Source organism: Aspergillus ochraceoroseus (genome assembly GCF_002846915.1).
Source record: "Aspergillus ochraceoroseus IBT 24754 chromosome Unknown P175scaffold_2, whole genome shotgun sequence".
Lineage (NCBI taxonomy): Eukaryota > Fungi > Ascomycota > Eurotiomycetes > Eurotiales > Aspergillaceae > Aspergillus > Aspergillus ochraceoroseus.
The window spans coordinates 4,051,387-4,079,294 of record NW_024468477.1 but is presented as its reverse complement, the minus strand read 5'-3'; the positions used below and the strand labels follow the sequence as shown (position 1 = coordinate 4,079,294).

Genomic DNA, 27,908 nt, shown 5'->3' with positions numbered 1-27,908 from the left:
TAGAAGATATAATAATATAAGCTATAGCTAGAGGATATCTATAATATAGATAAGAAAGAATTTCTTATTAAAATATTAATTAAAGGTCTTAGGATCTTCTTAAAATAGAAATATATAATTAAAGAAGGGCTTAAGTAATATTTATAAAATAGAAATTATAAATAAATAATTTTAATTACTTATATTTATACTAATAAAATCTTTTTTTTACTAGATTTTATTTACTAGGCTTCTACTAGTAATATATAAGATTCCTAATTTTAAGATTTTAATCTTAAGCTTTATTCTTACTTCTTTACTTTCTTTATAAGTAATTAAACTAATAATAAGCTAGGATATATCTAATTAATTAATATATTTAATTATAAGATTAAGGACAAGATATATAAATAATAGAGATTTTTTATTCTTAATAATTATAAATCTTACTTTATTATAAAGTTTATTAATTATTATAATACTAATAAGATCTTATTAATAATATATTTACCTTATTTAACTTATTTACTATAGCTACTTAATATTAGGATCTTTAGTCCTCTCTTTACTATTTATAGTAAGAATCTTAAGAACTTTCTATATAAATTAATAGGTCTTAATTATATTACTAAATAAGATTTCTTCTACCTCTTCTAGCTAGCCTAGGAACAAGCCTTATTAATAAAAAATATCCTTTCTTTATAGCAAATTATAGGGATATGGCTACTAAATCTAGAAATAATTCTAGTTTAATTTAATAAGTAAAATAACTTTAGATCTTTCTTAAATAATTCCTTATACTCTATTCTATAGATAGAGGACTAGTAAAAGATTAAGAAACTTTTAAATTAAATTATTACTAATATATATAATAAAAATATTAAGAAATTAAGCTTAATAATATATTATCTCTCTATAGAGAATATTATTCTAAAATTATATTATTAAGGCCTTAAATTAGCCCTCTAAAATAAGAAAAAAAAATATTAATATAGGAAACTCTTATAATTTAAGCTTATAACTCCTAAAAATAATAGTTGTCACGGCGACCACGTGACATGCAACCACTGTTGAATTGAAGGGGTATCTCGTGATATACTTAGTAAGCAAAAGGGGGGTTATTACCCTATATTAAGGCCTTAGGCAAGCACACAACTCCCTAACAGACACACACATCAATATATCCAATCACCTGCTTCCATTAAGCTACCCCTAGGATCATCATATATCCAACAATTAAGAGTCTTATATTTACTTAAAGTATATAAATCTATACTAACAACCCCTACCAAAACCTACTAATTATTAAAATACCAATAACCCCTACTAAACCTACTAATTAGTAAAATACTAAGCGCAATACCTCTAATTACTAATAATAAAGATAATGTAGTAAGGCTTACTAAGTAGGAAGACTAGCTAATGTAGTAATCCTTATTTAAAGCACGGGCGAGAAACAATAATCTATAGGAAATAATAAAAGGTAGCAAGAGTTATTTATAATAATCTACTAAATTAATTAGGGATAGTAGAGAAACTTTACTAGTAAATAATATTAGGAGTTCTATAGTATTAATACAAGACTTTAACTCTGAAGTAGTACTCTATAAAATAGAAATAAATAAGTATAACTATTAGATTATAGAACTTAGGAAACTAAAAGATTAGATCTAATATATTATTTCCCTAAAGATCTATTACTTCTACTACAAGCTAATAGAAACCCTAGAGAAGTAGTATCTCAAACTAAAAGAGTATATAGTAGTTAACTAGAAATAAATTTAAAATATAGCCTATAATACCTATATAAAGGTAATCTAACCCTTGAAAGGTAATATAATTAGTTAGTTAAATAACTAGGAATTTACTATTTAATAGGCAATTAAAGCAAACCTTAAAGTTATAATATTATTACTAGACTAGGTAGAAGACTTCCTAAATATAATATATTACCTAGCTCTATCCTAGACCATATTCTATTAGTTAGACCATAAGAAAGAGATACTAGCAGGAACACTATTATTCTATACTATAGTAAATAACTTCCACAATACTATTAATATATTCCCGCAGTAGCATAGTAAGACTAGTAAAGGGGCTTTTAAACCAACATTCGCCACTAAAGATATAATAAATATAACTAGTAATAAAGAAACATCCCTACTATAGGATAAGGGAACAAAATATAAGCATAGACATGATAGTATAGGAAAAATAGACTCTAAAAGAAGTACTTTTAAGAACTTATATTAGTTATATAATATATATTCTTAAAGGCATGAATAAATATAATACTTTTATCTATTCCTAGAAAAGGTGCCCAAGGACTTCAAGAAAAGAAATATAATAAGAAAGCTAGTTAATATATAACTTAAGATAAATAAGGCCCTAGCTAAAAAGATAGTAAAGGAGCAAGAATAAAATAAATAAGATTTAGAATAACTAAAAGGAAGAAGTAATTAAAGAGTAAATTAAATAAAAGGCAGGAATAAAAATAAAGTTAAAGCTTTATTTAATATTTAATTTAAAACTATACTATATTTATTATAATACTTTATTATTCTTAACTTAAGATTATTAATTTATATATTTAATAATTTATATTAATTTAAGTAGTATATAAAATTAATATAAGATAACTATATATAAGTAGGAGACTTAAAAATACCTATTATAAGATATAGAGATATTAATATATAAGTTATAATTTAAAGAAATAAAAGTATAAAATATAGCTATATAATTCTTAAGAATATAGCTTATTATAAAGAAATAGCATATAATCTAGTATTACTTATATTACTAAATTAAATAAGTATCTATTTTAAGAATAATCCTAACTCTAACCTACTCTATACCTCTAAAGATATAATAGCAGCCTATTTTAATAAGAAATATGGCTAATTTATAATAAAATATAATAGTAAACCATACAGTATAATAGGCCAGGTAATATTCTAAACTATTACTAGTATTAGAGATACAAAATAGTAGTATTTATACCTTAGATATCTAGGATCACAAGTATTAAATTACCTAGTTAAGAATACTAAGAGGATAAGAATTAGAGAATCTACTATAGTAGAATATAATACCTATAGTATAGTAAAAATAAAGTAAAGAATTAATTAAAAGGACTATATTACTATAGAAGGACTAGATCTATAGTTAATAATTAACTTTTATAACTTTAAAATAGGGATAGATAACTACTAAGCCCTACTATTAGTTATAGATAAGTAGTTAGATTTTATATAGGACTACTACCTCTTAGACTAATATATAAAGATAATTAAAAATACCCTATTTAATCTATTTACCCTCCTAGAGAGGCAATATAATATCAAACCCTAAGTAATTAAGTTAGATAGCAAGATAAAGGGATAGTTAGAAGACTTTATATAATCTAAAGGAGCAAGACTTGACTACTCTACTCTATATATACTAACCTAAAATAGAGGTATAGAGTACTTAAGAGGTATAATAAAAGAGAAAGCACGTATAATAAGATAGGGAGTAAAACTACCTATATTTCTATAGCCTGAATATATCTATATAATAATATACCTATATAACTAAATACCTAAATATTAGGTAGGATAGAAAATACTAATTAACTAATTCTATACCTATATTACTTACTAAGATAGAGTAGTAATAAAATATAAGAAACTCTAAGAAGCTTACTTAAAGGTATATAATTATAAGATATTTATAATAATTAAACTATAAGTAATTATAATAATAAAGTATAAAAAGTAGTTTAACTTAAGAGTATTTATAGGATATATAGTAGAATATAAATCTACTAATATCTATTAAATATAGAACCTAAGGAAGGAAAGGAAGATTATTTATATAAAGAATATTATATTTAATAAGGAAGAATTCTTCTTAGGAGATAGAAATATATTTATCCAAGTAATAAAGAATAACTTCCTAATAATTAAAATTAATAAATTTAAATAAATAATTAAGGATATTAAAGTTAAAACCTATATTCTAATCTAAGGAGTATTAAATATAGATTACCCTATAATAGAGGATATTCTAGAAAATAATTTTAACTTACTTAATTATCTAGTTTAAATGTCAAGATCAGCACTTAAAGCTACAGATAAGGATAAGAATACTAACACAAATAAGTAAACAGCCTATCTAACACCACCAGGTAGCAGCCCAGAATAGTTAGCAGCAATATTGGCAGGTACTTACTAACATAAGACAGCCAAAACTAAAGAAGAAACTAAGCCAAATAGAAGCTACTAAATTATATAGAAATCAGTATTCATGGCAGGGAGATTAATATAACTAACCTAATAAGATAAAATACTAGCCTCCAAGGCAGAAATATAAAGACAGAATAGGTAACTAGAGAGTCTAATTAGGACCTACTTAGATTAGCTACCAACCCTTCTAAAGATATACTACTAAGTTAAAAACCACCTACTATCTAAAGAATTTATAAAGGCAGAGCAGGACTACCTAGCTAGCCATAAAATAATAAAAATATAGATAGAAGTAGATAGACCTAAGCATATAAAAGTACTAGAATATAAATAAATATATATATATAAAAGTAATTAAAGTAGTAATCTAACTAAATATAAAGCATGTCTAGTAATAAGAGGAAATTAATAAGAGGATTTAATAAAGGACCTATATACTATAACTCTAGTAGTAAGATCTTTCTAAACCTTCCTAGTAGTAGCAGCCTGATTTAATCTAGAATTAAAATAATATAATATTATAAATATATTTATTAATATAGATAATAATAAGGAAATATATATGAAAATACCTCTAGAATATTAAAAATTAGGTAAAGTATTAAAGCTAAAGAAAGTACTATATAGACTTAAATAGTCCCCTTACCTATAATAAATAACTTTTTAAAAAATCCTAAAGTTACTAGGATATAAACCTATCCTATATAAACTATATTATATTACTAGAGGCAGGATCCTGATATTCTTTTATATAGATAATATTATATTTACCTATTACTAAAAATTATTAGTATAAATACAGGCTACCACATAAGAGCTTCAGGACTAGTTTAAAATAATAGGAGGAAATAATCTATAATAATTCCTAGAAATAGAGATTACCCAGGATAGAGAGAATAAGCTTATCTAGCTAGGTTAGTCAGTATATATTAACAAGATTACTAACCTAGCAGATAAAAAGAAAGATCCAGATACTATTCCTATATTAATAAAAATAGTACCCTAAAAAGATCAAGATAGAGCATCTTGCTTATATACCTAATAATATTAATAGAAGGTAGAATCTATAATATATATAATAGTTATAACTTAACCAGATATTATATTTATAGTATCCTAGCTATTCTAGTACCTTATAAATCCTAGTAAAAAATATTATACCAAAATAGATTAATACCTATAATATTTAAAAAAAATAAATAAACTTACTCTATAACTTAAAGATTTAGATAATTACTTATTATATAGTAATACCTTATTTATAGATAATCAGGACTAGAGAAGCTTGCAAGAGTATATTATAAAATTATTTAGAGATATAATAAGGTAGAAAGCTAGTAAATAAGTAACTATAATAATCTCTATAACTAAAGTAGAATTATTAATATTATTATATATAGTAAAGGAAGGAATCTTTACTAAATATCTACTAGATAAAATCTAGGTAGAGTTAGAGAATCTAATTATTAATATTTAATATAATAATATATAAACTATCTAACTAATAAATAAGGAAATTAACCACCTAAATACAAGATTATATTATATAGATATCTATAACTACTAGATTAGGCAAGAAGCCTAGAAGGGAAGAATAAAAATATTATATTATCCTATTATCAAGATAATTATAGATAAGTTAATTAAGGTATTACCCTACTAAAGCTTCAAGGCATTTATAAAGGATTTAAGGATAGTAAAGAGACTAAAGTTAATAAATAATCTACTACTAGATATAGTTTAAATCTATCCAGAATAAGAATAGTATCTTAAATTATATAGTTATAGGTTTAAACTAGATAAAATCCTTTAAACCTAAGGGAATATATTAAATTAAAGAGGTATCTTGTGATATACTTAATAAGCAAAAGGGGGGTTATTATCCTATATTAAGGTCTTAGGCAAGCACATAACCCCCTAACAGACATACACATCAATATATCTGATCACCTGCTTCCATTGAGCTACCCCTAGGATCATTATATATCCGACAACCACATGCCGAAACACATGCCGAACCACATACCTAGTAACTGAGGGTAATCAGGAGAACAGCAACATTTGAGTTACCTGCACCATGCCAGTAACTTGATTAGATAATATAAATAATAATATAATAACCCCTAAAGTACTAAGAGGTAAGTACTTTATTTTATTACTTCTAATACCTTCCTATTACTCTTGTACTCTATATAGCTTTACTTCCTTTACTAATACTACCTATATTTAAGTACCTTACTAATAAGATACTTATAATTTAAAGTACTTCCTTAATTAAGTAAAGTAATATAATAAGTATAAGAAGAACTACCTACTCCTTCTCCTAAGGAGTAGTAAATCTAAATTTTATAAAATTTATAATTATAGTACTAGAAACTATTATTAAGAAAGATTTAATAATATTAGTAATTTTCTAGTATTAATCTATTAAATTAATAAAAGATAATAAGTTATAATATATAGCCTAATATATAGTATAAGTTATATAAATAAGTAGAAAAAAAGTATTTAAATCTAAATTCTTTAAGATATAAAACTTAAAGAAACTTAATATTTTTCTAGAAGATTTTTAAAACTATTTTAGATTATAGGAGAAACTTTATAAGAATAATATAATTAAGATTTACTATATTATAGGTTATTTAAAAAATAATATAAAATAGATATAATATTTTAAATATAAAGTAAATTTTAAAGAACTTATTTATATAAAATTTACTAAATTTTTATAAAATTTTCTAGAATTAGAAAGAGATTATAGATAAATAGTAGCTTACTAGCTCCTATATATAAGATAAGAACTATAATAGAGTATATAAACTCTAATAATCTAGATAAAGGAATTTATTCTAATAATTAAAGTTAATTTTAAAGAATTCCTCTACTAGCTAGCTATTTAAATAATCTAGCCTGAATTATATAAGGAAATCTAGTAGGATATAATAATATTATAAAGTCTAGCTAAAGTTACTAAACTAGGAGTAAGATATAAGAAACTTTAGAAATAAGAAAAATAAAAAAGGCTAAATAAAATATAATTAAACTAACTTCTAGAGTCTTATATATTAAAGGATAATTTAAGAAAGAGAAAGAAAGATAATAATAAAGTAATAAATCTCTAATTAACTAAATTCTAGTAGAAAGAATTAAAAGAGAAGTAGTAGAACTACTAAAATTAATAAAAAAAAGGCTAATATTACTAGTATAATTAAACTAGTTATATTATAAGAAAATATCCCTAGTATAGAGAAGATATTAAGGAGGTAGGAGAATTAAAAAACTAGAATTAATAATAATTAAATATTCTAGAATCTCTAGTACTCTAATAAGATAAAGAAGTACTAGTAGGACCCCTTCTAGTTACTATAGCTATCCTAATAAATAAGAAATAGGTTATAATAAGAGTGCTTATAGATACTAGAGTAAATAAGGACTTTATTTTTTATTATTTCTTAGTTAAAGAAGGAATAAATCTTAATAAAATAAAGATAGAGTAACTTATATATTTTACTAATAATTTAATAGTATTATACTATATAAGATTCTAGGTAAAAAACTAAATTATAAATAGTCTTAATAAAATTAGAAAATTTAATATAGAATATTATATAATAAATTTAAAAAAAAAAGAATATTAACTAATCTTAGAATATAGCTAGTTAAGCCTAGTTAACCTTAATATCTTCTTAATAGTGAATACCTAGTATTACTAAGGAAAAAAATTAAAGATTAAAATTAAATTATTTAAGTAATTTAAAAGTATAATAAGGTAAGGACTTATTATATTAGTCTTAAGCTAACTATATAATAATAATAGTATAATAGGGGCTCTTCCTAAATATTATAAAAAATAGAAATTAATATTTTTAAAGAAAGAGATAGAAGTACTCTCCTTTAAAAAAGTTAATTATAATATACTATTAGTTACTAGTATAGTATTATTAATAGGCTGGCTATATAATATATTAAAGATAAAATTAGTAATTTTAAGGAAGTATATTAATTAAATATTAAAAAAAGGATAGATCTAGCCCTTAATAAGTATAATAAGCATGCTAGTATTTTTTATATAAAAGGCTAATAAGTTACTATAGTTTTATATAGATTATAAAAACCTAAATATAATTATTATTAAGAATTAATATTTCTTTCTATAAATTAATAAATTAATAAACTAACTAGTTAGAGTTAAATAATTTATTAAACTAGATTTATAAGATACCTATTACTAGATTTATATTTATTAAGATAATAAGTAGAAGATAGTATTTTATATAAGGTATAAATATTATAAATATTTAATTATATTTTTTAAATTATATAATACCCTAGCTATTTTTTAAGTATATATTAATAAAGTAATAAAGAAGATTCTAGATAAATTTTATATAATATATTTAAATAATATTCTAATTTATTTATAAATAAAGGAAAAATATAAGTACTATATTAGTAAAATATTATTATATCTCTAGAAATATAACTTCTATATAAAATTATTAAAATATAGCTTTTATTAGAAGAAAGTATATTTCTTTAACTTTATTATAGGAATTAAAGGAATCTAAATAAATCTTAAGTAAGTATATATTATAAATAACTAGCTAGAATTATACTTATTTTATAATATTTAAGTATTTCTAGGATTTATAGGATATTTTTAAAGATTTATTTACTAATACTCTAAAATTACTACCCTATTAAGTAATATACTAAAAAAGATAATAAAGGGGAAAAAAAGTAGCCCTTTTAAAATAATAAAAAATAATTAAAATACTTTTAAAGTACTAAAGTAGGTATTCTTTAGATCTCTAGTACTATAATATTTTAACCTAAAATAAGAGATACTTCTAGTAACTAATATATTAAGTTTTATAATTATAGGAATTCTAATATAATATAATAGTATCTAGTTTATAAAAATATAGTATATTATTTAGTAATCTATAGTCTTTTACTTAAGGAAATTAATTAAAATAGAGAGGAAGTATAAAATTTATAATTAAAAATTACTAGCTATAATAAAATATTTTAAGATATAATATTATTATCTTAAAAATAATCTATATATAATATATATATAAATAAATTATATAAATCTAAAATATTTCTATATTATTAAAACTTTAAATTAATACTAGGCTAGATAGGCTAAACTTCTAGTAATATATAATTTCTAGATTAAATATTAGTCTAGTAGCCTTAATCTAGTTAATATACCTTTAAGGTAAAAGGATTATAAACTTACCTAATAAGATATAGTTAAGGGACTCTTACCTATACTTTAGGTAAAGTTAGGAGGTTTATAAAATAATTAAGGTAAGAATAGGATAATAACTTCCTAAAAGATCCTAATTATATAGTTAAAAGGTCTAGAATTTTTAACTTAAAGAATACTAGTATAAAGGATGGCTAGTAATAAGTAAGTTTATAGAATATTATTAATTACTCTATAAGATTTACTTTAAGAGATATAATATAAAAATACTTATATAAATTATATTTAGAATAATATTAGTAAGGAATACCTAGCATGCTAGAGATATACTTAAATAGTAGAGAAACTATCTAAATAAGAAATAATAAAGTAGCTTAAAAATAATATTAAATAAAAGTAAACTTATAAGGATAAATAGTATATTAATAATAAGGGGCTAGTATAATATAATAAGATTATTTATATTTTTTCTAATTAAGTAATATATTAAGAATTATTAAGAATATATTATAATAATCTATATATAGGCTACTTTAGTTAAGAAAAGATATTAGACCTTATTAAATAAAAGTTTTACTAGAATATCCTATAATATAATATTAAGAAATATGTAAAGAGTTGTTTAATTTATTAAAAAATAAAGATACTAAGATAGTTTTTACTAGGCTAGCTTATAAAGCTCCTAGTACTAGAATATCCTTAGTAGGATCTAATTCTAGACTTTATTATAGGCTTATTACTATTAATATAAAAGGGGCATATATATAATACTATCTTAATAATTATAGACTAATATATTAAGAGAGCTAAATACTTCCTAATAATAGGGAATATTAATACTAAAGAGCTAGCTAATATATTTATAAAAGAGATTATACTTAAAATAGAAGTATTAAAGAGCCTAGTAAATAATTATAGCTTATTCTTTACTAGTAAATATTAGATCTAGCTATATTAAGGGCTTTAAATTAAAGAATAACTAAGTATTATATTTTACTTATAAATAGATAGCTAAATAAAATATTAGAACTAAATATTAGAAACTTATCTAAAAATTTATATTAATTATTAATAAATTAACTAGATAGACTAGCTAGATATAATAGAATTTATATATAATAATATAAAAAATATATTATTAAGAATATTCTTTTATAAGATATAGTATAACTACTAGCTAGTATTATTTAAGCTTACTAATATTAGGGACTCTAGTATAGTTATAGTAGTAGGAAAATAACTTAACTAATTATAAGTAAAATATTATTAGCTAGAAGAAAATCTATACTATACTACTAAATAGTAAGTAAGAAGCTATAATAGAAGGTATTACCTAATTAAATACTATATAGGCTAATAAATACTACTATTAATAAAAAATATCTATATATAGAGGCCTAGTAAGAAACTAGATATTAAATATAAAGGGCTATTTAAAATAATTAAGATAATAAGTTAATAAATATACTACTTATAATTATCTAAATTATATAGAAAAATCTATCTAGTCTTTTATATATTACTCCTTAAGGAATAGAATATAAGAAATAGTAACTTACTAGTATTACTCTAGCTAGTTATTATTAATAATAAGGAAGAATAAGAGGTAGAATAAATTATTATATAATAAAAACTATATAGTAAAGATTAATATTTAATTAAATAAAAAGAATAGCTAATATATAAAAATACTTAATAATTAGTAAAAGACTTAAAAAATATATAAGATATCTTAAATAAGTTTTACTATATAAATAAGATATAAGTAAGATACTAGTAAAATATTATAAAATAGTAAAATATAGTAATAATAAGTTAATAAGATTAAAAAATTAAAAAGATTATAAAAGTATATTAATAATATTATTCTTTTTTTTTTTTTTATTAAATTTTAAGATTTAATAGGGGTATATTATAGGTATTAAAGAATTTTAAAAAAATAATTTAATTTTATTATATAAAAATAGAAATAATAAAGTATCTATACTATAATATTAATAAATCTTTAATTATTATAATTATTCTAAATCTTTTTATTATTATTTTTTAATTTTATTATATTATTCTTAATATACTATATATTAAGTAGGTAAAATATATTATAGTTAATAGATTAAAGTAATCTCTCTATTTAATTCTTAGTCTTAAGATAATAAATAAAAATCTTGGTAGTATAAGCCTATTAGGTATAGACTATTATACTTACTATCTTACTAAATATTACCTAAATTTCTTTAAGATTAATTTATATAGGTAGAATAATAAGAAAGTACTTTTTATATAAGTAGGTATATTAAGTATACTACTATCTTAAGTTTAAGTATATATAGAAACAGGCCTCTATAAGACTATTATTTATATACTACTAAGACTTAATATAATATAGGTAGTATAGTATTTATATAATAGTAGCCAGGCTAGTAGAGATAACTAGAATAATTAGAGTAGCTAGGGCTATAGTAATAGTAGGAATAATAAGAACTAGTATAATAATAGGAGCTAGTATAATAATAGTAGCAGGAGTAGCTAGAGTTACTATAGTAGAAGAAGTAGAGAGAGAGATAATAGAAGTTACTATAATACTAGAAATAGCTATAGAGAATAAGGGAAATATAGTCTTGCTAGATAATAAAGTAGTAATAGTAGGAATTATAAAAAATATATTAATAATAATAGAGATTACAGGCATTATAATTAATATAAATATAGAAGGATTTACTATAGGAGCCTATAAATAATTAGTATAATAAATCTATATTACTAGAATAAAGATATTTATAGAGAAAGAAGTAGTAGTAGTTAAATAAGCTCTCTTTTATAGAGATATAGCTAGTATAGTACTTAATAAAAAATACTTTAAGAGAGCTATAAGATTTATAATATAATTAGTTATTATTATAATACTTAAGTAATAATAACCTATTTAATATAATATATTAATCTATTAAAAGAGACTTTTTAAAATATAGATTAGGCTAGAAGAAATATATATAAAGAAATATTTTTTTATAATATTTATATTATAATAATATCTTTACTTATTATTAATATATCTAGTAAATTACTTACTCCTATTTATTATTTTATTTAAAGTAAAATATAATATTATTTATATTTTATTTAATAAAATATAATTAATAGAAGTAATATTATATATATTATTATTATCTTTAATATTAAATAAAAAAGTAGATTATATTATATTAATTAGGACTAGCTCTTTCTTAATAGAGTACTAAGCTAGATTAGGTATAATATATATAGCGCGTAGATATACTACTAAGAGAAGGGGAGATAATTATTATAGTAACTATATAATATATAATTATATATTAAAATATATACTAAATTATATATCTAGTAATTAAGGATAATTAGAAGAATAATAATATTTAAGTTACTTATATTATACTAGTAATTTAACTAGATAATATAAATAATAATATAATAACTCCTAAAGTACTAAAAGATAAGTACTTTATTTTATTACTTTTAATACCTTTTTACTACCCTTGTATTCTATGTAGCTTTGCTTCCTTTACCAACACTACCCATACCCAAGCGCCTTGCCAGCGAGACGCTTATAATAGTATAGTTTTTTACTCTTCTTAAAAGATTTAATAGGCTTATAATCTTTAAATATAGAAGGATAAAGTTATATAACTTACTAAAATATTAAAGGAGTAAGAGAAAGTCTATTAATAACTTATTAAAAAGAAAAAATAATACTTATTTAAAGAGTAAAAAAGAAATTAAGTATTCTAGTAAGAATTATAGTTACTAGAGATAGAATAAAAAAAATAATAAAAAAAGAATACTTACCTAGTAAAGAAAGTAGATTACTAGCTTTAAAATAATTTCTAGTAAATAAAGAAGTCTCTAAAGAAAGTCTTTAAAGCTTTATACTAGTAAAAATCTATAGAAACCAGGCTAATAATACCTATAGAAGTTCTAGAGGCCCCTCTAATAGTAAATTATTAAGGCCGCGAGATCTAGCTCCTATAGTACTTTTAAACTAATTAAAAACTATATATAGAATCCTAATAATAACTATATTTATCTACTAAAAAATCACGCGATAATAATAATTATATATGGTTAAATTGCTTCATATTCAATATTACTAGTAGTAGTGAAATCGGGCGTCAGGTGGGACCGGGCGTCAGGTGATCACCGACTGTAGTCTGGCGGGTCGGGACCAAAACAGTATGAGAAGATCGCTGTAAGATTGTGTTGGGTCCAAGTCGCATCATGTTCTATAATACTCGATTGACAGCTTAAAGAATGATATCAACCTACCAAACTACAGTAGGTAGAGGGAACCAGCGTCTTTGTAAGAGGGACAAACCACCAAAAGAAGTCCCTTTCACATATCCTCAATCTCTCCCCTCTACCCTGGATTTAAACAATAAGTGATTGGCTGGCAATGTGAAGTCGAACGAAGGTCTTATCCAGGGAGTAATACGGGAGTATAAGACAAAGTTATGCCGAGTGATGCAATGACTGACTAAGCGCATAACATACATAAGAAACGTCACTCCACTCCACTCCACTCCACTCCACTCACTCAGTCATCTCTTTCTTTCACTCCCTCCATGCTAACCCAACAACTGATCCTATCTCCACCCCCACCCCACCGTAAATACACAGAAAGATGGCTCGCGACGATGCCTCCCCCCAAGCCTACGACCCGCCGGAACCCTCAAGCTCCTCTCCCGCGCCGTCCGCATCCGCGATAGCAAAATACCCGGGGCTCCAAATCAAGCCGGACCTAATCACGCACCCGGACCTCTTCACCCTGTACTTTGGCTTTTTCGGGCCGTGGTTCTGGAAACGCAAGTTCACCGCGTCGCTCAGCCAACGCATCGAGAACGCGCGAGTGCTCGTGCAACGCCCGCCGACACAGGAGGAACTCGACGCCTTCGTCACCCACACCAGCCGCGGCGTGTACCAGCAACGCATGGGCGCGCCGCTCGGGCTCCTGGGGGGCACGGCACGGCTCCTCGCGCAGGCCCGGAAGTCCGCGCACTTCACCACGTATATGCCCCGGGCCGCGGCGGACAAGAAGACGGCGCCCCCGACGCCGGCGAACCTGGTCGACGCCGCGCGGGCCTTTGCGCGCGCGGACCCGACCCTCTTCAAGCAGGCGGCCAAGATGTCTGCGCTCCGGTTGTTTTTCTGGACGTTGGCCGGCGCCAGTGTGTCCTCGGTTTATGCGGTTTGGGTCGATTGGAATAGCACCTTGACGGACCCCAGATTGAGGCAGTTTGTTGAGGACGTGAAGCATCAGAATCCCGACGACGTGAGGAAGAGGAGGGCCGAGGCTACGGCGGAGAGAGTCAAGGGTAGATCAAGACAGGGGCAGCAGCAGCAGCAGCAGCAGCAGCCGGAGGAGTTGGGGTTTGAGGAGTTCGAGGCGCGGAGTGGCATGCAAGGATTGGAGTCCGGTTCCGAGCCGGTTGTGCAGGAGACGGGACAGGTGCAGGAGCAAAATAGGTTTGCTCGGGCCGCGCTATATAGTCAATACAGTCAGCGAGACTCGAGACAACCCCATGAGGAACAGAACAGGGCCGTGGGATTCTTCGACGACGACGACGACGACGACGACGATGCCAGTCCCACAGCGCCGGAGTACAGAGAGACCGTGAGAAAGGAGTTTGGTGGCGCTCAGGGCAGCGCGTGGGACCGCATTCGACAGCAGAATCAGACTCAGGCGCAGGCTGCTCAACCTGGGATGTTGAAGCCTTCTCGACCACTCCAGCCGAAATCTGATTCATGGGGTTCGGGTGCTTCTGGGGATGGCCAGCAGGAGCGCGAGCAAGCCCAGGCAGAGTTTGATCGACTCGTTGACGCTGAACGGAACCTCCCAGGGGAGTCCACCGATTCTTTCTAGTCAGCGTGGCGGTTGGGGAAAAATGGAATTAGCTACCGCGAGATGTAAAGTATTGTACGATAATGTGATTAGCATAGCATGCATGATATGGGAGTACTTCAAGTTCTCTCATTTACGAACACTTCATTACATCTGGTTTGGTCTCAACGGATTCTTCCCCATCCCTGGCTAAATAAATTATGATTACCCCAGTTATAAACCACCGGCAAGAACAATGACAATGCAATCGGGGTATAACTTTTTCGGGATGCTCTTGCGGGCAGATTGTAAATACGACGAATTTGAAACAGACAGAAAGATCGCTGTAGAATGGCCATCGCTATTATAATCGAAAAGAACTCGCCAAGCGTTTGTATGTCATACTGAAAGCAAAGGAGGGTATAGAAAGGTCCACCTGGACATGAAACTAAATGAGCATGCCCCAGAAAGTAAATAACGAAATATATCAAAAAAACAAAAACAAAAAGGGAAATAATCAAAACGCGTAAATCAAGTCATCAAATCGTCAAGGTCGAGCATGTGTACAGGTCAAATACCCGGAGAGAATGAATCATATACGGCCGTCAGTCGCGGGTACGCTTTCATAAGTAACGCGGCTGTCGGTTGGAGAACCCCAGGCATCAGCTCCCCGGCTGCTCCTGCGGGTCAGATTGCGAATCTTAGCAGTAAAGCTTTCGTTGACGCTCCGATTACGTCGATGCTCTAGAGACATGCGGCGACTCATCATAGGCCGTGCCTCAGTATTGAGGGTCGGTCCGGCTGTCATGGCACGTGGAAGCAGCCGACCCATATTCTCGTTATCAATTGCAATATCTATCGTGCCAGAAGACTCTCGTGAAGTGGTTGATAGGGGAACAGGAGGTGGTGGTGGCGGAGGAGCGTGAAGGTGCTGTAGCTCGGGAAGGATAGGTGGCATTACTTTCCCCATGGTCTCCTCAATGTTCACTGCGGCAGGTGGAGACGATCCAAATGTATATACATTTGGTGCGGATACTTCTTGAGAGCTTTCGTGACAGTGGTTCATGTTGCGGCTTCTATCTGACGAACGGCTCCGAGGGAGATTTGGGTTGAATCTGGGGTGCATTGGCAGATCGCTGGGTCGACTAGGAGGTTGGATTTCAGGCATAGGGACAGACATCGACCGCGGGATACGCTCAACATCCACTTGATACCTTGCATCGCTAAGTAGAAGGGGTGTATCATCGGGCTGAGGTGAAGCTGGAGCTGGAGCTGGAGGAGGAGGTGGTGGTGGTGGTGGCGGGGGCGGCACTGGGTCAGCTTCTGGACTCCCACTGTACTTTGGATGACGCATAGCTCTAGGGGTTGACGGCAGTCCTAGGGGTACGCCAGATCGTGAGGAGTTGGAGTCGGAGCTACTTGGATACTCTGGCGATGTTTTGCTTGGGGGAATTATGTTGCGCCCCGGAGTCCGTGGGGTAAATGAATGTACAGAAAACGGTGGACTTTCCAAGATACCTCGAGTGTATTGGATCTCTCCCGGGAAGGGAATATTGGGGGCGGATGGATTGCGAGCGAGCGAGAGTCTTCGGGCTTCGAGCTCAGCGGCAGCGAGCTCTTTTCTTCTCTGGTCTATGAGCCCTAAGGGTGAAAACGTGGCTGGAGGGAGCCCCTTCAGTTCCCCATTCGGCTTTGTTTGCATCTCTTGAGGGATGTCAAACGCAACAGGCTCGATCTGTGCCGGTTCGTCCAGAGTGGGGTGGTCCTTTACATCCTGTTCCGGGCCCGCAAATGAATCTGACTCCTGGCGGGTTCGAGATCCAGGACGAGTTCGTCGCCCCTCGGCGGACGGCTCTCGTTTCGCACCTGATGGACGGCGGCTGCTACTCCTCGCATGACTTCTCCTTTCTCGATCACTCGCAACTAATCTCAGAGCATCTTCATTGTTAGACATGGGGACAGGGGATGGGGGGGATCGGTTCCTGAGTCCCTGTCTGTCTGCACTTCGACCACGGTTGTCATTCGCATCCGCTATCGGTGCTGCCGCTACCGCCGCGTGCCGGCTAGAGGAGCGGTTTTTGCGGCGCTCCGATGAATTTCGCGAACGTGGCTTTCGGACCCGACTGGTGCTTCGGGCTTTGGACGCGTTTTTGGAACTGTATTGAGCGAGTTCTTCGGGAGACATGGGGACTGGAGATGAGGGCGATCGTTTCGCCGGCGGGATGTATCGTTTGTCATTTCGTCCCCGAGTCTCCGTGGATGGGTTTCTGCTTTTCTGGTTGCGCGTCGAAGCCAGGCTCACCGAGTCATCCGTGTTTCGTCTGCCACGCCGAGGATATTTTCGTGCATGGTAATTTGCTTCGTCAAGACTATTGATATACTGGTCAATACTTCTTCCACTGATACTGGGGCTCTTCGTCGTGCTGAAGCTGTTTGCGGTCGAGGGAGGGCTTCTGAAGTTGGCCATCATCGAATCAGGCTGGTCCTGGGAGTCGTCCTGAGAAGACTCTCCTGAGAGCAAATGAATTTGCAATCCGTCAGGCTTGCGATCTCTCGTACTGAGACGACTGTCGGAACGCTCTCTCAGGGCCTCAAAGACACCTGGCGTTGGTGAAGGGAGACCCTTGATGCTCGCGAATTTCTCTGCGGTTGCCGCTACAGCGGTTTGTGGACTAGGTTTGAACGCATCGCCGGGGTCATACTTTGCAGAGGGCAGCAAGCCAAGGTCTTCATCTTGACTGGCACTCTGGCTTTGACTAGCGTCGTCGTTTTCGGATGTCGAGCAGCCGTAGTCCACCGACTTCTTGGGTTCCTTGAATGCGAATGTTGGAGGATGCACGTCCACTGGCGTTTCTCCGATTGACGGTAGACGGTGTTTGCCAAAGCCTGGGGTCCCATTTCGGGAGCTTATCGCGTTATTCAGGCTTTGGATGTTATTCAGCTTGTAGGAGCCCAGCCCGCCCGGAGACACGGCAGATCCGGCAACAGCAGACTCGGCAATTGGCGTGACCCCGGGGGCGTTAGTGGGCGTCCTGTCATCGGATTTGAGACCAGGGTACCGGAATCGCTGGTTGGGTTGGGAATCAAATGAGGTGATTAATTTGAGAGCGGGGGCTTTGAGAGATGGCCGCGTGGGCGGGGCGGTTGGTTGCGAGTTTGGACGCAAAATGCTTGCAGGATTGACAACAGGAGGCTCCGGCGACGCGATCGGCGATCGTCGACCGACAATCTCCGCAAGGCTCGCTTGATGGACAGCGGGGGAGGCCCATGGATCTGAAGGTTCAACGCCGGTACACATGAAGCAACGGATGGCGAGCTGTTGCTGAGAGTGCGCGACTACATGTTCTCCCCAACGGCGAACAAGATAGGACTGGCGTTGCCAGTCAGTGGGCAGGACGAGACAGGTCATTAGAATCGCCTCCATGTAATGATTTTGCGAGACGTAAACCTCTATTGCCTCGTCTTTGTCCCCCAGCCCGATCAAGACTGTGGCCGCCGTGTGGATGTCGCCAATCTCGAGCAATTTCTGGACGAATGCTTGCCCGACCTTATTTGCTGGAGATTGTCCAGTCATTTGACTTAATGCTAACAGCATCCAGTCCGTGATGGAAGTCGCCCCAGGGTTTATCATGGACACCATGTGATCAGTGTCTGACTCACTGATCCACTGGGCCAGGAGAATGGCCCCTTGGCTACCTGGGGGATGGCGGTAGACTTTTCCCGTTAGTGCCTGTATTGAGTGCAAGAAGAGATATAAACATAAAACATACGCTCGTCCTTGACCAGGGCTTCAATGTCCCCGTCCCAGCCAAACACCATGCTCAACATTTGCCGCCTTAAACCGTCCGGCGTCAAGCGCGCTTCGTCAAGGGGTCGCTGGTGCCTATAGGGCACATCGTTCAGGCGTGCCCTGGTGAAAGGAAACAAATCGATGGGCTTGTCCGCAGGGCTAAACTGAACTTCGTTTCGTAGGCGGGACCCGGGCCGAGAGCTTTTGATGGACGACATTGAGACCGAGGAAGCGTATGCAAACGACGGTTGAGGGGTCTCCCGTCCACCACCGGAGGTAACTGAGAAAGATGTGGCCGTATGTGCTGACCGGCCGGGAGGGGAGAATGCCACGGGTCTATACTGATCGGAAGAGGCCTTGGAGCTCACGGACGCCGCGCGGCCGCGAGATGAGCCGGGGCTGCTCAGCTCAACACGCTGCTGCTTGACTGCCTCAATGCCAGCCGAATCGCAAGGCGCACGCCTTGTCCCAAACATCGAGGCTGGCTCACGCATCTCCGGGGGATCTTGTAGGGTACGCGGGGATCTAGTCCTCGCTCTGACCTGATCCAACGCTCCCGTCATGGAGCTTAGTGGAGGATGTTGCACATTCGCAACCATGGCTGGATTCTCAAGGTCATATTGTTGAACGGTGTAATGCGGCCCGAGGGTAAAGAGAGTGGCAGTGGGACCATAGTTGGCGATGGCCTGCGGATTGTCGATGGTTGGAATGGGTTCGTATGTGATATGCTTCGTCTTGACATCCCAGGCCCATGTTTCACTGGGTTGAATGTCCCTTTAGCGAGGATATGACCATCGGACGGAGCGGAGCGGAACTTACCCATCTAGATACTGAATGATCTTTCCATTCTTGGACCAAGCCATCCACTTCGGCTCGGGCGAAGAGGAGGCGTCGGATCTTTTCAAGACGCGAATTACCCGAGGAGCCTCCTTGCCCGGCGGCTTGGCTACGCTCCAGACTCTCAAATCTCCATTTGCGGACATGGTGGCCAGCATATCGGATTTTTGCTTGGATGAGGATGCATGCCATGCCAATGAGATAATCGGTGACGGCCCTCGGGAGGTGGTCATAGTATGGAGGATCGTGAACGTCGGAAGAAGCGTTGCTATCAGAATGGATCCATTCTGATACCTAGACACGACAACATTAGGGCTATTGCAAATGGAAGAATTGACTTTCTGAGAGCGTACCCAATAGCATATGTGCGGCAATCGGTAGCGGGTGCCAAGACCGTGATAGGATCAAAGATGGTACGACAGGAGACATGTTCCGAAGTGGACGGTTCAAATAGGATCACATCACCCTTTTCATTTCCTGGGAAACATTAGCCTCGAGATCCAAAGCTGGAGGCGGGGGTTGAGGGCCGCACCAAATGCGACGTTGCCATTTCGCATCCAAGAAGCTGCTTTTAGCTGCTCATAGGACGCAAAGCGGGCAATGATATTGCCGGTAAACAAATCCCAGACGATGGTCGTCTGGCCGGCATCATAGCTCACGACCAATCTGCCAGCACCCCGTTCACTAACATTATCAACTGAAATAAAGACGATGGCCTCCTTATGTTTCTCAAAGCGTCGTTCGAGGGCTAACGTGTCATGATGGAGACAGAGAATGGTGGACCCTTGCGCATAGAGAAACAGGGACGCTGTCGAGGCGCAGGGTTCGAAGGTTGAATATGAAGTCTGTGATTGGGGAGTGATGGGAGGTGCAATGGCTTGCACTTTGGGAGCTCGAGCATCCGGGGTAGGATTTCGATTCCATGCAATTTCAACCATTGTTCAGACCCGTATACTGGAACCCACAAACACAATCCGTCTGGGCACCCCTTTTGGGACAATTTCAGTTTCACAAGATAAAAAAAAAAAAAAAAAAAAAAAAAAAAAAAAAAGAAAGCAAGAAAGAAAGGAACGCGGATGAGCCCCTTACCTTGTAGTCGGCACAGACCCTGGGAAAGCCCCGCTCGCAGTTCAGAGAGATGAGAGATGGGGTCTGAGGGAAGGAAGTAGAAAAAGGCGGATGCGACGGATATGGTAGTGACAGAAGCATCCCCGCGTAGCAATCAGCACATTGACCACGAAGCAATTTCAGAAGGGAACTGGGATCAGGGGAAATGACCACGTCAGGAAGGATGGCGGTTAGAGGAAAAGAATGGAAGAGAGAAAAGGAAAATGAGAGAGAGAGAGAGAGAGAGAAAGCAGACGCTGGAGGAGTGAGGCAAAGCGTGATCAGCAACTGCTAGTAAAGTTGGCGGCAAATAAGCGAGTCAAACAGCGGTATACTCCTACTAGAGAGGGAAAAGAGGGGAAACGCCTTGAGAAGTGACTTACTCTATACGAGACAGGATAAGGAGGATGCAGGAATATGCAAGTGCCAGGACGGAGATGTGAAAGATGCAGGGGAGAGACGAGAGAGGAGAGGGGTAAGTCAGTCCATCCGACGGTGACTTGGAGGGAAGAAGAAGATATAAGGAAAAAGGGGAAGAGCAGAGTCAAATTGATGATCAATTGTCCTGAATCACCGATACCAACCAGGTTCCAAACTGACTCCCTTGATGAGGAGCACGAAAAGGTAGCGGCAAGACGACCGAAATCCCCAGCGATCAAGCCATAGGAAGCTGTGCCAAGAGGAGGCAGGGCGCTTCAGAGGGAGCTCCAGAGGACCAGAGGAGATAGAAGGGGATCCATTGTGCGAAGGTTGTAAGATTGTATAGAGGTGGATGAAATGGAGATTGGATGCCAGTTGGATGCAGGTGGGATTGTGCCTTGGCCTTAGGTTTCTTCACTCTGCAGCCTTCATCACGGCCCACAGCCAATCAGAGGGCCGCATTCACCTCTTCCCTCGCCACAGGGATCCACTTGGGCGCGTAACTGGGGGGAAGGAGCCAATCAGAGATCCGGGAGACTATACGGTCTCCAGCCAATCAGCTCGCCGAGTGGTGTTATTCACAGACTTGATTTCCCAGTTAGGCATCTCCCTCAGAAGTACCACTACCTAGGTATCTACCTACCTCGTACGATGACCTAGGTACCTGTACACACACCACTCATCACACTACCTTAGTTTCCCCCCGCCGATAATTATCACATACGGGGTTTCACCTGAAAACCCCCATTCCCTACTTTAGCTACCTAGCTAGACGGATTGTCATTTCTACTATTATTATTCCGGATTGAACAAATCCATCCTGATCGAGAGTATAAGATATTAGTATATATACATGGATATTCTCTACAAGGCTGAATTAGGGCTGGTGATGCCTCAACCCGCACTTGATGGCGGCAGGGAACTCAACCGGTTATTATATGCGGGAGAAAGAGTACGGAACGGAGGGAAAACAGAGCGCTCCAATGCACTGTGATTCCTAGTAAGTGTAGAAGTCTTACTGAACTCAATACGAGACCGCCAAGTCAGAGATATATACTGGTTGCATTTAGGCACTGTGGCAACGACTGAGTGCTCTTGTCATCGGTTACCTCATAGCGGATATTCATTCCGGACCCACACGGGTCTGGAGTTTTTTAACCCAAGGCTTATCTTTGAGAAAAGCAGGGTCAATGTCGTAATCGATCTGGGGAATGTTTCTGGACCGTACAGAAAGAGAAGCAATAGAGCAGCTTTGACAGCCTGGGCCTTGTCTACTGTAGTAGTAGGACATATCAATCCCTGCGAGGAAAATGAACGAGTCTACGTTATCCGACTTCACGGATCCTCTGGTCCTGACCTAGGAGAAACTAAGACACAGCACCTCCATCAAGATATAGTGACATAGTACATACAGATCAAAGGAACAAGGAAATTTCCGCTTACTCAGCGGTGGGTAGGGGGCGGATTTACATACCCTTTTCTCTCGATTGAAGAAAGGGAATTAAACTCAGGGGAATGTTTAACCCAGGGTATATATTAAGGTGATTCACTGCCGTACTGATTAGCAAAGTGTACCGCACACTCCGCCAACCGACACAGCTCGACCACAAACTCCCGGGTACGGCCCCGGTCAGCCTGGAATTCGGCAGGATCTCTGATCTCCTCGATACGCCTCGCGATCATGTGGAAGTAGGAGATATCGTTCCCCACCGTGGGCGCCAGTGGGTTCTTCAATATATTGCAAAAAAGGGTAATGACCCCGGAGATTATATAGAAGCTGTCGAACCTAAAGTCGGTGAGCGAGAGGGGGTTAGATTCGATATATATATATATATCTATATATGACCGCTGGGGAATCCTACCAGAAGGAACCCATCTCGAGACTAAACCGTCGATCCATCAAGATGTCCAGGAGACTCCGGCTCGCGGCTACAGCAACAGCCAGACTCGAGGTGATCCCGGGTAGCTGCTGGTTTTCATCGCGAATCCAGGCCGCGCAGCCCGTGGTTGTCTGATGGATGGCCGCGACACAATACTGGTACTGAAAGTTCAACAGCCAGAAACGATGGCGCATGTCAAAGTCGTCGGCCATCTCCGGGTTGAGCACAACCGGATCTTCCACTGTGGGCAAGTGCACTTTCCACTCTTCCACGGCTACGTCCAACTCGCGGATCGTCTGTAGAAGCTCCGCGTCAGATTTGAACTGGGCAGGCACTGACCAGAGCCTAGTGTATATTCGAGACTTGATGATCGCGATCCGTAGATCGGTGGGGAATGCAATGTGGAGATGATCAGGACCAGGCTTCGGGAGAATTCCGTACCCGACCTGGTTGGCGTATTCTGTCTCGTCAGGAAGCGTCAAATCGCACTGGTCATCGCATAATGATGGGGGGCGCCCCGTGCGAAAGCACAGCTCCTTATCGATGGTGTATATTGTCCAAAATAAAGTTCGACAACGTAGGGCGAAGAGCGAAGTAGTCCGGGTCGGGATATTCCCGCCCAGATTGAACAAGAACCGCGCAGCCGCCGAGAGCATGATATCCACCGAGAATGCGTCCCCATAAAGGAACAGCCGAGAGCAAGTCTACAGGCCGTTGTTAGTCGTACGTGACACACACAAAAGGATGCTGACAGACCAATGGCATGGCGTGGACTTACCAGGGTCAGGAGCGTCTGGACCGCGTCGATACTGGCCATTCCCTGGAGGATGCCGGGCACCAGAAACATGGCCTCGTATGTGTACTGCTCGGCCATCGTCGACTGTCGCTCCGGGATAGCCATGAACGCCATGAACGCAAATATACAAGCTCTTGCACCATGGATGTCGGGCGAGTAGTGGGTAGTTTTGTGCTCATAAGCGGCCTGAATGGTGTACTGGAACCCTTCCAGTTCAATCACCGGGAACATCACGCGACGGTAACTTGTCCTGAATTTATGCAGATACTCATGTAAGAGATTCGGATGCGGCAGATCGAGATGGTCATGGGCCCGAAAATATGCGTACATGTCCTCGGTTCGGGCAACGCGTTGAGATTGCCACGGCGGACCATAACAATAAAACCTGTACAGATCCACATGCTGCCCGGTACGGTCTCCTATCCATTGCTGGCCCTGGCTAGAGAAGAAGGGCAGACCGCTGAAGGCACGAAAGCTGTTTGGAATCTGGCTCGAGAGATGGAGCTGTCCGAGAGTTGCGGGCCCAGGCGGTGACGGCTGGGATTGCATCACTCGCCCCAGCTCGGGAGTGGCGATACTCGTACTTTGCGCGGGGGAAGAAGTTGCCTCTTCAGCATCATCCTGGGACAGCGGAAGAATGCCGTGCAGGGGAGAGGAGAGCCTACCTGGACGAGTCGAGCGGGGGCGTGTAGTTCGGCCGGAAGCGATCAAAAGTGCATTGTATGCCTTGAACCGAGCACCACTCGCAGGTTGTCCCGGTTTGATAGCATTTGATCTGCCATGATGGGGGCCCAGGTCAGCGTCGTCGTCATCGTCGTCGTATCAGACAAGGAACAGAGGGAAAGAAAGGCACCACCTACCTTCTTTCGGAAGCACGAGTCACACGCATTCTTTTTGCGTTTCTGCGTCCTGCCCCGAGTACTTTTGTCGATATTCATCCTGAATGAACTCGGATCTCTTTGATCTTACTCAGCGGGATTCGGTGGAAGGAAACATGTTGGAAGTAGAAGACGAATCGACCACCGGATTCCCACGCCCAGGGACGATGAAGAGCGACGGACGACTCCTTTGTCTTGGCCAACTTAGTCATTTCATAGGATAGCCAATCAAGCCATTGATTGGCTGATCAAAAAGATCAACCCATAGGCTGGATGAGGAGTCAGTTCACTCGACGCCCATTAGGGTTCCAGTAGACGCTCCTGCGGGGAGTTCAACGGCTCCCAAGATGCCCGCTGTGCATTGCTTCGTCCCAAGCCGGACTTTTGGTGAACCAATGGCGGATGTGTCGGGCACTGCCTGATCCGCGGTCCTGTTAAAAGACTGGGGAATCCGGAGAAGATTTTAATAATCTTGTTTAACTATTGGCTGAGGCTTGGTTTAGTTTCCTGCCTCTCTCTCGCCTTGACTCAATTCTAGACAATGTATTGTTCAGGACATTCGCGTATCTTTCCCGTATGTACAAGTTATTGAAATTCACAAGGAGCGTAAGACTGTACACGGACTATCCAACCATCAAATTAAACCCTCCAGTGCCTTCCCTGACCTCGCAATCCCAGCGTACACCATCATACTCCTGGCGCGGGGAAACTCTCATGTTGAACGGGTCTTTCAGCGGGCACATGATAGACGCAATGGCCATAGAATGGGTCCTGGGCACCGGCCACACGCCTTCCACAGGGACCAAATCAAATCGCAAAACCACCATGGCCACGGTTCCCAAAATCTCCGCACTGGCAAAATGACGCCCGGGACAGATGACCGGCGAGACCCCGAACGCCATAAACCCCCCCGTGCGCCGGGGGTTGTTCGTCTCTGACTTGATGAAGCGCCGCGGATCAAATTCGCCCGCGGTCCCCCCCCCCAGACGTCATTGTGGCGACCGAGAGACGGCCCGGGCATGTTGATCACGGCGCCGGCTTGGAGAAGGTATTTGTCTGCGACGAGGACATCCTGCGTGGCGATGCGCGTTGGCGCGGTGGTCGACCGCGTGCGCAGGATCTCCTGGACCGTCGACACGAGGAGCGGGCAGCCATCGCGCAGCGCGGAGATATCGATGATGTGTGTGTGTGGTGGAGTCCGGGTTGACGCGAAGCGCATGGGCTTGGATTTCCCGTCGGATCTCCTGCAGCAGTGCGGGGCGCGAGTAGAGGTCGTAGAGGATCCAGAAGCTCGCTGGGGCGGTGTTGGAGAGCAGCCCCAGCGCCATGGAAACCTCTGCCCGCGCGATATCCTCCACGGGCAGTCCGGCTTCGTGCATGGTCCGCCATCGGACTTGCGTGAGCTCGGAGCCTCCTTGGTGCCCATGGCGCTCGAAGTACTTTACCAGTGCGGCGACGGCGGTCTCGCGGCCTTTCCAGGCGGTGCGCGCTGTGATCCAGGGGAGGAAGTTCGCCAGCACGGGGCTGAGATGGGTTTCAAAGGCCCTGGATCGGATAAGCTTGGGGTTGTTTTTTTTTTTTTTTACTATCAAGGGAACAAATACCGACCAAAACGCATCTGCAATCTTTCGATCCTGATAAGGGTTCAACGGCCCATACGACGCATCCGTGCTTAGCTGCGGTGATTGTACGAGAGCACCAGGCGTAGAGATCCACGGTCTTGCAATGCGCCAGCTCATCAATGAGCGGACATAGCCGGCGCGCCATCCGCTCATTCATACGATCGAGCGATCGGCCCGTGAGCGTCGGGTGCATGGCGTGCACGACTGCCTGGTTCAGTCCATGACCGCCAGCCCGCTTCTCGCGTAATAAATTGAGCGAGGAGCCATGGATTCCTGCAATGCGCTCCGCGGTGAAGGTGATGAATGGATCAAAAGTGATGGTCTTATTGTTGCGCTGGATTGCCTGGAGCAGAGACCCGGGGACGTGACCAGATAGATTTTGCTCAATATCAGGTCCAAGGAGAAGATGGGATACGGATGCTTTTCACTGGGGGACGGTTAGAGCCTCTCCTCATAATGCCAACTCCCAGAGAGCTAACGTACGCTAAAATCCCAAAATACCCTATCCCGGGCTGTAACAATCCCACCAGGTGTCCTATAAAGGGGATGCTGCTGCCCGCCCACTGCGGGGGGTTCGCGGGCATCCCGTTTCGGTGATCGACTCAGGGCGTACCCTAGAGCCACCACTGCGCTGGCGAGAACCAGCTTAGAGGATGAATAAATCCCCTGTCCGCAGCTGCAAGTTGGAATGATGTGGGCCATGGCGAGCTTCGCAATCACAATCCGGTTGTATATCATTGGTGGCTTCGTGTTGAACGGAAGCTAAGAGAGGTTTAGAGACGGAGTACTCCGTAGACTCTAGAGCACTAAGAATACCCACTGTCATGTCCAATGGATTTACAAAAATATGGGCTGAATTGAAATCGCCATGGTTACAAGAACCCGAGATGGACTCGTGGGCGGTTAGGGTTTCGTGATCAGAGGGAGCGACGAGGAATGCCCCGAAGGATAGAGATACAGAGATCCTCCGTACCATAGTCAATGGCAGCTGTAGTGCAGCTGTACATCTCTCTTTGCATCCGCATGGTTCCTCTTCATCGCTTGCCTGTAATCCGCACCTGGGCAGCTCTTTGGGCAACCCCGATTCCGCCAAATCTGGCTCCTCTGGCTAAATCACGGATGAGATGAATGTGCTGCATAAAGCGATTGATCGCACACGCTAGTTTGAATTTAGAAAGCTCTTCGTTGTCTTGAATCATTGTATCGGCAACGATGTCCTCCGTACTCGACACATACTCTAATGCCTGGATGTGCTAGGAAGATGACAAAAGGAGAGACCCAACTACCCTATTCTTAAACCG

At 37.7% G+C, this 27,908-nt stretch overlaps 5 protein-coding genes across 5 annotated transcripts; 2 read left to right on the top strand and 3 right to left on the bottom strand.

Moving 5' to 3' along the window:
* The first annotated feature begins 13,995 nt into the window (after positions 1 to 13,995).
* P175DRAFT_0500134 (putative endo-1,3(4)-beta-glucanase) lies at positions 13,996 to 15,555 on the top strand. The gene has a single exon (XM_040896886.1). It carries the CDS (start codon positions 14,081 to 14,083, stop codon positions 15,317 to 15,319), a length of 1,239 nt encoding a protein of 412 aa, XP_040754952.1. The 5' UTR covers positions 13,996 to 14,080; the 3' UTR covers positions 15,320 to 15,555.
* Positions 15,556 to 15,869: 314 nt separating this feature from the next.
* P175DRAFT_0530688 (WD40 repeat domain-containing protein) lies at positions 15,870 to 20,842 on the bottom strand (the record flags this gene model as incomplete). Its single annotated transcript, XM_040899806.1, has 5 exons — positions 15,870 to 18,991; positions 19,048 to 19,826; positions 19,887 to 20,198; positions 20,258 to 20,381; positions 20,437 to 20,842. 5 exons carry the CDS (start codon positions 20,840 to 20,842, stop codon positions 15,870 to 15,872), a joined length of 4,743 nt encoding a protein of 1,580 aa, XP_040754951.1.
* Positions 20,843 to 21,783: 941 nt separating this feature from the next.
* On the top strand, positions 21,784 to 22,113 carry P175DRAFT_0500131 (uncharacterized protein; the record flags this gene model as incomplete). The annotated part of the gene is made up of 1 exon (XM_040896885.1): positions 21,784 to 22,113. One exon carries the CDS (start codon positions 21,784 to 21,786, stop codon positions 22,060 to 22,062), a length of 279 nt encoding a protein of 92 aa, XP_040754950.1. The 3' UTR covers positions 22,063 to 22,113.
* Positions 22,114 to 22,967: 854 nt separating this feature from the next.
* On the bottom strand, positions 22,968 to 24,656 carry P175DRAFT_0432061 (transcription factor domain-containing protein; the record flags this gene model as incomplete). Its single annotated transcript, XM_040893516.1, has 3 exons — positions 22,968 to 23,217; positions 23,294 to 24,015; positions 24,090 to 24,656. The coding sequence occupies 3 exons, from the start codon at positions 24,654 to 24,656 to the stop codon at positions 22,968 to 22,970; spliced, it is 1,539 nt and encodes a 512-aa protein (XP_040754949.1).
* A 952-nt stretch (positions 24,657 to 25,608) lies between these two features.
* On the bottom strand, positions 25,609 to 27,191 carry P175DRAFT_0508222 (cytochrome P450; the record flags this gene model as incomplete). The annotated part of the gene is made up of 7 exons (XM_040898326.1): positions 25,609 to 25,923; positions 25,974 to 26,108; positions 26,194 to 26,530; positions 26,594 to 26,656; positions 26,685 to 26,950; positions 26,977 to 27,034; positions 27,091 to 27,191. The coding sequence occupies 7 exons, from the start codon at positions 27,189 to 27,191 to the stop codon at positions 25,609 to 25,611; spliced, it is 1,275 nt and encodes a 424-aa protein (XP_040754948.1).
* Between the last annotated feature and the right edge of the window lie 717 nt (positions 27,192 to 27,908).